General features: G+C 36.3%; 1 protein-coding gene across 1 annotated transcript; it reads left to right on the plus strand.

Annotated features, from left to right (window-relative positions):
* The first annotated feature begins 1,549 nt into the window (after window positions 1-1,549).
* On the plus strand, window positions 1,550-2,647 carry LOC110028574 (nuclear transcription factor Y subunit C-2-like). The gene is made up of 2 exons (XM_020730479.1): window positions 1,550-1,716; window positions 1,856-2,647. Exon 2 carries the CDS (start codon window positions 1,872-1,874, stop codon window positions 2,382-2,384), a length of 513 nt encoding a protein of 170 aa, XP_020586138.1. The 5' UTR covers window positions 1,550-1,716; window positions 1,856-1,871; the 3' UTR covers window positions 2,385-2,647.
* The last annotated feature ends 11,590 nt before the right edge of the window (window positions 2,648-14,237 follow it).

Raw genomic sequence — 14,237 nt, forward strand, 5'->3', positions numbered from 1 at the left:
TTGCTCAAATTAGTAAATAAACAAGCTGGAACAATTTTTAAAAACTTGTAGCGTAAATGAAGTAAACATGAACATAATTGAATTTATTCATTTATGTTCACGAATAAACTCATTTGTTGTTAATAAGTAACTTTTTAAATACTTGATATTAAGCTTGATAATAGCTCGTATCATATATAATATGTCATTTAAATAAAAGTTAATTAACTAGAATTTATTTAATTAGATTTAATAGCAATATGTTATTATATCAATAATATTTTTTGATTAATTATATTTATTAGTTTAGTTGTTAGATGTGAAAATACATAAGACTCATGTGGTATGTATGAAATGCCTCTTAAAATTAACTTTATACCCTCACACATGTCATTTTTCCCTGACCTCCCACAATTTCACATCTGTCAGTTTTGCTAGAAAAATACAGAACCCTGAGTTACTAGGACGTTCAAGCATCAAAGACAATGACGAGATCAAGCTCTATAAGGATCTATGAAACTTTACCTTTCCATATTGCTCATAAGTCCTACTCGATTAAAAAATGGTGTTGAGAAAGTGCAATGCAATCATTGTAAGTTATATATGATTAAGAATAAGGATGATACAACAACTCAATATAAAAAAAAAACATCTAAAAATTTTCCAAAAAAGCTAGAAAAATGACAAGTCCTATCACTATGGGAAAACCAACACCTACATCTAAATGTGAGAGTAGGGTGTAAACTTGGAAGTATAATCATGCTAAAATGTGATAAATTACATCCCATATAATGATAGTTCATGAGTTACATATCATTTTTACAGAGTTTATAATCGATAAATTAGTAAGTGCAATCAAATTTGTAAAATTATTTATATGAAAATCTAAATACTCATATGAATTTTTAACTAGTTTATTAGTTCGTTTAAATACTTGTTCACTTCTTATATGCAAATCAATTATAAATCAAATTCAAACATAAAAATTTGAACTAGTCAAATTTGAACAATATATAAAAGGTTGACACAAGCTCCAACCGAACACGAACAACTTTTAATTATATTAAGGCAAGTTCGAACTATGATATACTTAGCTCGATTAAAACCCTACATTATGTACATTTATATATATTTTTATCATTAGCAAATGATATTTAAGACTTATAAATAAGTGTAAATTGTAAAAATGAAACTGGAAAGGAGGAAGAAGGTAGGACAATCTTTCTCTCTCTCTCTTCTTCTTCTCAATAGTAGTAGATTATGGGCATAATCCACCGGTATTATTGTAGAATTTGGGCATAATCTCTTGACATTAAAGGGTCTTATGTCCTACAAGAATTTAAAAAATAATAAATAAATTGAATGTAAAAAGTGAAATTTAGCTTTTATGTCTAAAAAAAATAGAGTGATATGTATTGAAATGCCCCAAATATTAATAAGATTTCCTTAGGTGCATCACTATAACAATAGTCATTTTTGTAATTGAGGTTACTCTGTAGGGGCATTACTGTAATTTCAGCAAATAAGTTGCCGGCCAGCCTAGTATATTTTATTTGCTTCTACTACAAAGTTGTACAGTGAAGAAAAAAAGTTAGGTGGTCCGTACTCTTGACTCTTATCGGCAAAACGCTAGGGAAGTCGGGCCGTTGCTGCGCCGGTCCTTCTCTTCTTCCGCGTCTTCACTGCCGGAATCCTGCTCTTTCCATCTCCGGAGGCTTCAGAGCAAATCACCAAGAGGTAAACCTCTCAGAATCCTTAAGCAGATGGTCTGTCCTCATGCTTTTCTTCTGAATTTCATCCCCCAAACCCTAACCCTAGAAACCAACCTTTTTCCAAAAACCTTCGAATTCACAACCGGTTTTCGCCTCTGCAACAGGGCCGAATTGTTTGATATGGATCAGCAGGGCCGCGGATCTCAGGCGGCGATGGGCGTAACTGCCAACGTCCCTTACCCGGCTTATCCGCAACTCTACCACCATCAGCAGCAACAGCAGCAGCAGCAGCAGCAGCAGCTCCAGATGTTCTGGGCAGATCAGTACCGAGAAATCGAGCAGACAACCGACTTCAAGAACCATAGCCTCCCCCTCGCCAGGATCAAGAAGATCATGAAGGCTGATGAGGATGTTAGGATGATCGCAGCCGAGGCTCCGGTCGTCTTTGCTCGGGCTTGCGAAATGTTCATTCTCGAGCTCACCCATAGATCCTGGGCTCATGCCGAGGAGAACAAGCGCCGCACTCTTCAAAAGAATGATATTGCTGCGGCCATCACTCGGACGGATGTGTTTGATTTCTTGGTTGATATTGTGCCCAGGGAGGAGGGGAAGGAGGATATTGGGCCTATCCATGCGCTCGCAGCCCCCGCCCCCGCGGGTGATCCTCTAGCATACTACTACATTCAGCAGTAGTCTCCCTCTGGTTTGTTATAGTAACTGTAACTTCCATCTCGTTTACTTTCAAGTGCTTGTTTTTTATGCTATCGTTGTGAAGCTTTTCTTGTAGTTCTGCTACTTGCTCTTGTTTGCTGCTTGATTAGTGTCTAGTTATAGATTCAGTTGTTATGTCTAGGACATATTATCTCCTGTATAATTCTGCGCCTTTAAAATGGATATGATATGTAATATAGTGTGTATGAAATCAGTTCAATATATGTGCTTTGTTATTATCCTGATATTCACAGCCCAATTTCCTTTTTGGCTAAGTATTTTTTACATTTGGGATGTGGAGTCCGGTCAAAAATTGCAACTTTTGGTGTTTTCACAAACTGCTTTTTTGTTTGGGTTGTGGAAATTGTTTTATACGAACACTTCATTCAATTCTCATCTTTTACTTCAGAATAAAACAATCAATGATTTGAGTTATTAATGTTCTGGAATACTTTGAGCAATTGAACAAGTAAAGCAAATTTTTTTAGGATGATTTACTTGCATCCCACTCCATTCCCATGTATTTACATAGCAAAGATCTAAACTTTAATATATACATACATGCCACATTGCCCATGCATGTAAAGGTGTATTCCACTTTTTTAAAAGTTATAAAGGTGGTATTTTGATGTGTTATGAAATGTTTAGATACTTCAAATTTAAAAAGTAATGTTAAGGTGTTAGATATGTACATGCATGAAAAGGTGTATTTCACTTTTTTAAAAGTTATAAAGTTGATATTTTGATGTGTTATGAAATGTTTAGATACTAATGTTAAGGTGTTGGATATGTAAATACATGGGGATTGGGTGGTATGTATGTAAATGCTGCTTTTTTAATTTATTGTCAAAAATCTCTTGAACTTGTCTATCTTTATAGTCTTGCTTCTCAATGTGGGGTTTGACATGCTAAATCACGCATCTTTGTGCGCCTGTATAAGCGCTCCATCCTTTTTCATGTCTTTATGTCACATTTGAGTTATGGCTCTGGCGTGCTATTGATTTGCAAAATAGATATAGCTGATGATTGTGTATTTGTGGCCTCCAAAATAAATCTGCAATTAAATTAAGATCCTGTGATGTTAGAAAGATTATTGCATAAGGATGCATGCGTGTCCGGTCTACACTGTAGATCACGGTGATCTACGACGATGATGCAGTCATTTTTTTTTTAAAAATTTAAAATGGAGCCAACCGAAATATATTCTCACTGTAGATTACTGCGATCTACGGTGTAGATCAGACACCGCATGTATGTTTGCATGCGGTGTCTGCATACAATAATTTTTCGTTATGTTATTTGTGTTGACTCTTATCTGATTTTATGCATTTTTGTTTTGTGATGGTGGTTATGCTTTGGCCATGTAGAAGCAAGACATTATGTTATGCTTTAAATGGAGAGCTTTTGGTGTGAATATTGTGTTTAGCACTGGATTTATTTTTTGGGGGCATTTACATACATACCACTCAATTCTTATGTATTTACATATCTAACACTTAAAACTTTAATTTTTTACATTTATACCTCGCGACCTTTTCATGCATAGATAAGGTGGCATGTATGCAAATATTAAAGTTTAGGTGTTAGATATGTAAATACATAAGAATTGTGTGGTGTTGTGTGCATTTAAATCATCCCATTGGGGCATTTACATACATACCACCTAATTCTTATGTATTTACATATCTAACACTTAAACTTTAATTTTTATATTTATACCTCCCAAATCTTTTATATCACATCAAAAATACCTTTATTTTGACAAAAAAAAATTTTAAAAAAAAAAAAAAAAAAAACAAGAAGAACAACAATTTTTCATACATAAAAGGTGGAATTCTTATGAATTTACATATCCAACACTTAAATTATAACTTCTATATTTATACCTGTCAAATTTTTTATGTCATATAAAAAATATTATTATTTTAATTGTAAAAAGGGTAATATTATCTTTTCATGCACAGGTAATGTGGCATATAAGTAAAAATTAAAGTTTAGGTGGTAGATATGTAAACATGGAAGAATTGGGAGGCATTTAAATACGACCGCCCAATTTTTAATTTTACATTTATACCTCTCAAAATTTTTTATATAAAATAAGAAATATCATTACTTCAACTTGAAAAAGGTGAATAATACCTTTTTCAAGCCTAAACAAAGTTACATACATATAAAAATTAAAGTTTAGTTGGCATATATATATATATATATATAGTTTAAAAAGAAATGATCGGAGGCTATTATATGAGCCCCGACTATCCTTCAAGAGCTTAAGAATTCGAGTACAACACTCTACACTCGGGGGAAATCAAACTCTAGACTAGAGGAGACTTACAAATGCCCGACCAACTGATCTGAGTACGTGACGCATATATACTGTTTATTGAAAAAGGAACAGTAAGATTACACATATACCCTTAGTGAAGTAGATATGAGATGGGGTTGATTTAAGTGTTACATAAACATAGGGCCGGAACCTAAAAAGGAGTCCAACTGGTTTGTGATTCGGGCAGCCATGTCCAAACAATTGATTAGAGACTGTCAGTTGCTTGTTTAAGATTTAGGCAGCTTCTATCGTCTAACCGACTTGGATGAGGAATCCTGTTGGATTGTCAGCGCGAGATCTAACTGTGTTACCTTTTATGAGGGTTGTTGACTTTCATCTTACATGTGGATAGATTTCCGATCAACAAGAGCTGGGCGGATGTTTACGGACACTCGAACTCGTCCTAGTGGGCTCCAACTCGCTTGGTCATCGCCCCTACTGACTAATGGATTTACTTGAGATTCATGCTGACACATTTTTAATGTACATATTTAAGTTCCCCGATTCTGTTACTCGACAACTGTGATAATGATAAAAAAATTTTAATTTTTAAAAATCTAAATGTATTCATAATTATTAAATGCACAATAATTGAAACTTTCTAGAATTTCGTGCTAGAGCCCCTGTAAATAGGGATGAATTAATGTATCTTTTCTCTTTTATTTTCCTTTTTTTTCTGTCGTTAGTGATTATGGAAAGAGGTTGCCCTTCCAAGTTAGTCAAGATCAGCGAGGATGTCGGACAAAAGGTCTTCCGGGCCATGAAATAGAGGGCAAAGTCTTCTGTAAACGGTGAGCGACGAAGGAAGTTACCTGTGACTTAGGAAAAAATATTACCTCAGGAGTACTGATGCATCAGTACTCCAATGAGGGGGTGCCACGTAGGCACCACGGTGGGACCATTGCCTACGTGGCACCCCCTCATTGGAGTACTGATGCATCAGTACTCCTGAGGTAATATTTTTTCGTGACTTAGGCGAAGCTCTCTGGGCCAGGAGACGAAGTAGGGTGCTTAGACTTAATTACAGACCACTTTTGATATCTCACAAGTTAATCATTGTAAAAAGACATATTAAATGGAAGGAGAGGCTTATCACATGTAAACCCCTTTGCTTGAAGAAATGTAAATTTCTTGCTTCTCTTTTGTTCTCTATATTTCAGTTTTTGCCTTGCATTTTATTTGTTTGGCTTACCAATTCTAACCAGTATCCTGCTTGCTGATAGCTCGACCTTCATCCTTTGGCGATGCATAAATTAGTAAGCTTTTGAACGGCCTCCCAAAATAATTTACCCTTTGCTCCCCACAGAGCTTGTCGTTGCTGGGTAGGAAGTCATATCCTAAAATGAGGAAAATTTGAATGAGTTAAGGTCCGGTCAGATGATATTGGCGTCACAACCAACTAATTCATTTTGGGCTCACTCCGAAGATCTTAGCATTGCGGCTGGACATTTTCATTTTCGAGCTTAGTCGGACATTCTTGTAATCTCAGCTAAGTTGTTTTTTTTTTATCACCCGGACGTTTTTGGCGCCTTGATCAATAAATTCTTTTTTATAGGCTCAACCGAACGATCTTGGCGTCACGACCAATCATTTCTTTTTGTCCAGGTGGCTTAAGTCGTTGACGGTATTGGTTTGGGCCGTTGAAGCCTAGTTATATCCACTCACACGTGCGGGTCCCAGCCACTCAATTCAACCTTAGTCTTAGGTTAGGTATCTTCTTAATGGGAGGTGGCCTCCTAAACCCCTCTTCTAGGATGATTGTCGCTATACACTTCGCAGATCTTGTCACTCCTTAGCAGAAAAATATATCCAAAGGTTTGTTCGTCTTGGGCTAGAAGACATACATTTATGGCAAAGGAAACTCCCAAGCCAGCCATGTCGATCAGACGTCTATGGTGTCGTTGTCGTTTGTTTTTTTTATAAAAAATTTAGTTTTCCGAGTGTCGAATACATGTTTTGGCGATGTTTCGATTCTTTCAGTTCCCATGGGTTTCTTTGGCCCGAAATTTTTGACTCTTAATCAACAAAGGGTTCATTTGATCTTTGGAATTTTAGAAAGTGTCATAGAATTTAGTATCATAAAAGAAATGAGAGTTTGAAAGCTTTTTATTGAAGTTACTGATAAAAAAGTGTTAAATTTAAGAGAAGATCTTCACTCCAGGTTAGTGGAACTTCTTTTCCGACGCAAGTCCTTAGCTTATAGGCTTCAGTTCTTTAGCTTATAGGCTCCGGTTCTTGCACCATAGTTGTAGGGACTGCTTCACATTTGGTCTAGTTTTCTGACCGCCTGTCCTTATGTTTTAGGATCGACTTTCTTCTAGGAATATAAACGAGTCGAGTTTGATCGAGCCTAGACTTGGCTCATGCTCAGTTAAAAAATATTATTGCTCGTGTTCGGCGCATTAATATATCGAGCTCAATAAAATAGTTCGTGTTTGGCTCGTTTGCTTAGTGAGCCGAACACGAGCTGTTTGCGAACAACGAGTCATTTTGACATCCCTAATCATGTAGTTTTATGAAGTTAATGGTAGGGACGAGATTTAAATTTTATTATTTATATCAAAATATTCATTTAAATATAATTAATATTTTGATTCTATTTTTTTAGTTAATAATTTTAATTGATTATATATATAAATATATATTTAAAAAGGAATGACCATGTGCCTAAAAATTCGAGTACCACCCTTCAAAAAGCGACAGTCGCAAGGGGGAATCAAACCCTCGACTTTAAGGAACTTACAACTGACTCGCAGCTGCCAACCAACAAGTCGGGGTACGCGACACTCACACACACACACACACACAAAATATTATATATATATATAATTATTTTGAGCCAAAAAATGAGGCGAACACGAATGAACAAATCATTGTTCGTGTTTGACTTATTTATATATCAAGTGCAAAAAAATTGTTCGTGCTTGATTCGTTTGCTTATCAAATGAATTGAACACTAGCTACTTAACAAGCCGAATACAAGTTGTTTGTGAACAATGAGCAGTTTTGACCGCCCTGCTTTTTTTTAATACCAGTTCCCAAGGAGCAATAATTTTCTCTTAGACATGTCCGTTGTACTATTGGGCGGCCCTCCTTTTGACTTACTCTTGTTGCAATGCTGATTTTGCTCAGACATCTTCCTCCATGTCCACCACTAGCATCGCTTGCTTCTGGCGACTATGACATATCTTCCTCGTTGAACATCGTAGCCATGAGGATCCTTTGATTGTGGTGGTTGTACTCTACTAATAACATGACTTCCATCCTGTGTGATAACATAAACGACGTTTGCCCGTTCGTTGTGAATAGAGTTGTCCGGACTACCTACAATACATACGAGACTATATCTGCCTTACTTTTTTTCAATACCAGGTCCCAAGGAACAATAATTTTCTCTCAGACATGTCTATTGTATTATGGGGTGGCTCTCCTTTTGACTTACTCTTGGCTCAAGCCTGATTTTACTTAGACGTCCACCACGAGCATCGCTCCTTAATCGCTTGCTTACAGCCACTATGACATATCTTCTTTGTTGAACATCGTAGCCATGAGGATCCTTTGACTGTGGTGGTTGTACTCTACTAACAGCTTGCCTTCCATCACCTTCCATCCTGTGTGATAACATAAACGATGTTTGACGGTTCGTTGTGGATAGAGTTGTCCGGACTACCAACAATACAGACGAGAGTATATCTGCCCAGCACGCTTTTGCTTCTTCAACTTTTTTTTTAACAGATTCAAAATAATTTTATTAGCCGCCTCTGCCTAACCATTTGTCCGGGGGATGATGAACTGAGGTGAATTTAAGGCTAATTCCATGGCTTTGACAAAAGTTCCTGACCTTCTTGTCCGTGAATTGCGTCAAATTTTTCATGATGATAATCAGTGGTATGCCATACCAAAAAAATAGGTTGGTCTAGATGAAGTTTCGAAGGACCTCCGTGGTGATTTGTACATGAGCTTTGGCTTTGATCCATTTCATAAAATAAGTGATCGACACAAGGAGAATCTTGAGCTGCCCTTTGGAATGTGGAAATTCCCTGATGATATCTAACCCCCAAACGACAAAAGGCCGCAGATTGGTGGTTGGTTAAAGCTTGTGGACTGCTTGTTGTTGTAGTGGGGCATATTTCTGGCACTGTTCAAATCTCTCAAAGAACGCTTCAGAGTCTTTTAGCGCTGTTGGCCAAAAATACCCATCGTTGGACTTGGTGTGCTAGCATCTTTCCTCTTATTTTGTGGGGCTCTCTTCTGGGTTTGTTGGTCTATTGATTCTGGTTTGGGGATGTTCTCCTTGATATTGTTATGCTTGTTGGCAATTTCTAACAATTCAACCAAATCTCGGGATTTGTGCAAACTGAGGTCATAACAAAACTTCTCAAACTTTAGGCCTTGGATTAGGGCGGCCTGTGTCATGTCTGATCAATTATCTTTCACCTCGAGCATCTGCCTATGGAACCGCAGGATGTATGAATGCAGGCTTTCGTTCAGTCTTTGCTTAAGCTACCACAATGACTTCATGCACTTCTTGAGAGTTTTGATGCTTGCAAAATGTGCCAAGAACATTCTCCTGAAGTTCGAGAAGTAGGTGATGCTTTCGAGCGACAGTGAGTTGAACCACCTCAGGATCGATGATCTTAGGAAGGTGAAGAATCGACGACATTTGAAAGCATCCAAAACCTTGAGAAAACACATTGATGACTCAAACTGGGCGAGATGGTCATTGGAATCTGACCGACCACTATAAGCTTCTAATGCTGGGAGTTAATATATCTCGGGTAGCTCGACCCCCGAGATTTGAAGTGAGAAGGGGGTTCTCTAGCTGGGGTGGGGCCTCAGTGCGCTCGAAACGCTGCCTCTCCTTTTGCTGAGACCTAACACTGTCATGGTATTGCAAATCTCCGGCCCTTTCTGGTTCAGTCTTCTCCCATCGTGTGCTGGCACTGCCTCTTGAGGAGGATTATGCTCTCGAGAAGCCTGTTTGCCTTCTAGAGTCGTGATAACCCTTAGAACCTCCGTGATCTAGTATGACATCATATTCACTACCTGAGTTTGCAGTTCTTGTATGTTCCACTGCACGAACTCCTCCATGACTTCTCTAGTACATTTTGCATTGGCTATGCCTTTCTGGTGATTTTGCTCTTGTTGTTGTTGTTGTTGTTGCGCTCTTCTTATTGATGACAAGACTCTACACTCACTGCATTTTTTAGGATGTTGAGTCTAAATCTGTCTAAGAGACACACCCAAGGAATAGAGAGAGAGAGAGAGGGAGAGAGAGAAAGAAAAATTGAGTAACCATATTCATGAAATGTGCCCCTATTTATAGAAACATGGATCATAAGATTACACCTATACCCTCGTAAAGTAGGTACACTAAGGGGTATTTTAGGTGTTACATAATCATAGGGTCAATAACCTAAGAAGGCGTCCAATCGGTTTGTGTTCCCAGAGGCATGGCCAAAGGGTTGAGCAGAAGTTGTTGACCGCCTGTATAAGATTCAGGCAACTTCTGCCGTCCGACCGACTTGGATGAGGAATCCAGTTTGATTGTCCGTGCGAGACCCATCTGGGTTACCTTTGATGAGTGTTGTTGATTTTCATCCGACATGGGGTTAGATTTCTCCCAGCCAGCAAGAGTTGGGCAGATGTATGCAAACTCTTCGCTCCTAGTGGGCTCCAACTCGCCATTTCATCACCTCTGCTGTCTGTTGGATTTTCTTGAGATTCATGCTGACATATTTTTAATGTGCACTAACGATTTCTTACCATTACAATACAAGCTCGAAAGTCATAATATTTACATTTATTTTTCAGTCATCTGTTCTATAGGTGATCTCCCATCATCAATGTTATATATATATTCTTATTTCTTTCCTTGTAGTTTTGTTATAAGAAGTATAAAACCATACTTTGTTGGTCATTATTGTTAGTGGTGGTCGTACATACTCATATTCATAAATGTAAAAAAAAGCTAAATTTAGGTGTTAGACATGTAAATACATGGGCATTGGTGGTATGCATGTAAATGTTCCATCAGTTTAATATATCTGCTTAGTAAATTTCTTGTTGACAGAACTATTTGTTTTAAGACCTTGGAAACTGTTTTATATGAAGTTTATGTGGCCATGCGTGTGCCTCATTTGTCTGCTGTCAAATGGCAACTCCATAGTGGCTATTCATTCCACATGTTGTGTATTTCTGTAAAATAATCAATAATGTTAAGTTACTGACGTCAATCTGGACATGCTGGCTGAAATCAAAAGACAAGACAATGGACAGCCGCTTTGAGTTGTTTATCTTCATAAACATTGTTCTCATACTTGATATTAGTAATTTGGGGCTTGTGCCCATATGCCACATAATTTTTATGCATTTACGTATATAAGATCTATATTTTCATATTTATGTGCCTAACACTCAAATGTTTAATATCACACAAAAAAATATCACGTGTAGTAACTTATATACCACCCTGTTTCCATCACCAATGCCACCTCCTCCTCCTCCCCCTCATCCTCAACCCCACCTCCCACTCCATCTCCTCCACCCGCCGGAGCAGCCAATGCTACAATTTCCGGCGACTCCACCCCAGCAGCCTCCGTGTCCTCGTACTCCTCTTCAGATTCCTCATCGACAGTTGCGTAATCTTCGTCGTCTGTTTCCTCGTCGGACTCCTCGTGGTCACTCCGAGTGCTCCTCCGATTCCCCCGAGAAGCCATGGCGGGCAATTGGCGGCGAGCGACAATAAAAAAAATAATTTTTCGTGGGCATATACCTACATGTTAATATAGATTTATCACAACAAAGGTTTATCAATCACCTAAACTTTATTATCTACGTTCATAAGACTCATTTACCTCTTCAAATATAAATTTATCATAACAAAGGTATATATATATATATATATAGATATGCATGAGTTTATGATAGAAAGTTAAACTTTTGGAGGTATGCATGTAAATTTCCCTTTATCATTTCATGCTCTTGTTTGTGGTCAAAATCTAGGAGGCCAATTGGGTTTATTTTTAAGTTTTATTTATTTTGATTAGCTTTCATTAAAAATTAGGGGTATGTACATGCATACCATACAATTCTTCTATATTTACATATTTTACACAAAAAAGTTATTTTTTGTATTTATAACAACTAAATCTTCCATATCACATAAAAATTCTTGCTATTTTAACTTTTAAAAAGTGACACCTTATTATGTTTGAGAAAGGCATATGTATCAAGATTCAATTTTAAGTATTAGATAGGCAACTAGATAGGAGTTGAATGGTATGGAGCACATATTACGTCTGGACTCCAAACGTAGAGGTACGTTCGGATTTTAATAGTCGCTGTGTTATAAGAATATCCCGCTGTGTTACAGGAATATTTCATCAGCGTTATTTGTAAAAAAATGAAGTGTTATTCGAGTATTATGTGGTGTTATTCGATTACTTTGCCGTGTTATTAGAATTTTCTTCCGCTTTACTTGATTTGGGGCTGTGTTATTAAGCATATTCCCCGTGTTATTTTAATTTTCACTATGTTATTGGATCAACACAACCACAAATCAAGTAACGCGGAGGAATTTCTAATAACACATCATTTTTACGAATAACGCTGATGAAATATTCCTAAACACAACGGTATATTCCTATAACACAACGACTATTGCAATCCGAACGTAGCTCTACGTTCGGAGTCCTGACATAATATGTTTTCGAATGATATGTATGTAAATTATCCTAAAAATAAAACGTATTTGCTATGCTGAAAATAAATCAATTTACTTTTAAAAAAAATGCTCCAAATAAATTTTAATTGTGTTGGTTGTTTTTATAAATTAATTGATATGTTTTTAAAAATAAAAAATAAAAATATATTAAATATACATTAAGCAAATATATTTTAAAAAATAAAAGAAAAAAAAACAAAATTGATTTCAAATAAGCTTTAGGTTTTCTGTTTTATTTATTTATTTATTTATGAATGAGTATTTTTGTGACATATAACCTATTTGAAAACTTATTTATGTGTTACATGTTCACAATTTTGCTCGAAAATTTTTGTTGATGTCGCATTTATTATATATATAATGTTTCCTTTTTTTGTTGTCTGCTCACTTTTGGCCGCTTCGCTAAACTCAGCTATATTTTGTGCAGAATTGTAGATAATTAAGCATTTGTAGTCTTTTTTTATTCTTAAAATAAAAGAAGAAATTAACATCTTGCCATGCCTTTATGTTGATTTGCATATTATTATTATTAGTTTCATAAGCTATTCATATGCACACAATTTAGTATTAATGCTGATGCTTTAAACAGATTTGGCGCTGAAACTCAGAATAAATGATGAGTTAAGTAATGGAAATGTTAAATGTATATATATTTTTAGTTTAAATTCTTTTTTTCAAAAGTTGGATGCAAAGTTTCCTTTGATCCTCCGAAAGCTTGTTTCTTTCCGACTGACAAGTTCAAGTTGTGGAAAACTTGATCCAAATTCTTCTTTTTTCAGTCTTCAACTCTGGCATTGAGTTCAACTTCGGGCCCTATTCTCTGTAAGTCTTCATTCATAGGTAAATAAACATAGGTAAATAAAAAAAAAACTTTCCTCTTGGTGTGGTTACAGTCGAAGACTCAGGCGTAGAATGAAGAAACTCCCCAAAACATTGGCTGACATTCATTTTTGCTGCTCAAAATCTCCATCATTACATGCTGTCTTAGAAAATCACCCCATCTCAAGGATCGATCCACTAAAATTCTTGATGGCAAGACCATCATTGACAAGTTGCCTTACTCAATGAGCGATTCTGCTCTTGCAATTCGATATAACATATGTCCCTCAGAATGCAGTATAGAATTGCATATATTCATGTAATCTTATATATTTTTATACTTTACATAGAATTTCTTTCTTCTTCCACATTTTTTTATCCATTTTGGATGGAATTTGGCGGCGAGGGACTGTAAATCCTTCTACCCTTATTTGAATCTGGGAGTCGCCTAATTAGCGAAAAAAGACTTGGAATTTCTTTCTTTTAAAGAAGGAAATTGGACTACCTTGTTTGGAAAGGGAAAGGACAATGTAGTAATTGAGGAAGAGATGGAAATGATAGTTGCCGGTAATATGAGTAGAATAAAAAAGAAATCTTGTACAATCATGGTACTCACTCTTTAGATCCACTAAGGTGAAGAGGCTAAGAGTTGACTATCACCTTTCCTTATTTTCAATGTAGTAATTGAGGAAGAAGTTGATTACCTCCCATTGCTATTAAAGCATATGATTAAAAGGCTCGTGTCGTGGCATATATTACCTCATTTGTGTATACAAAAAAACTGCATAATTAACCTATACGAAGAGGGCGAGTGCATCCCACAACATATTGACAATCTTGACTTGATATTCGTAGTGTTCACAAATATTCATTTTCTAACTGAATGACTTTTTTATTCCATAACGATTCTCACATTGAACCCATAACTATTTGTATTTTATATTTAGATCGAAATCATTAGATT

The sequence above is a fragment of the Phalaenopsis equestris genome, unplaced genomic scaffold (genome assembly GCF_001263595.1).
Source record: "Phalaenopsis equestris unplaced genomic scaffold, ASM126359v1 Scaffold000515, whole genome shotgun sequence".
Taxonomy (NCBI): domain Eukaryota; kingdom Viridiplantae; phylum Streptophyta; class Magnoliopsida; order Asparagales; family Orchidaceae; genus Phalaenopsis; species Phalaenopsis equestris.

Coding starts and splice junctions, on each gene's coding strand:
- LOC110028574 (XM_020730479.1), top strand. CDS start 1,872: ATGGATCAGCAGGGCCGCGGATCTCAGGCGGCGATGGGCGTAACTGCC.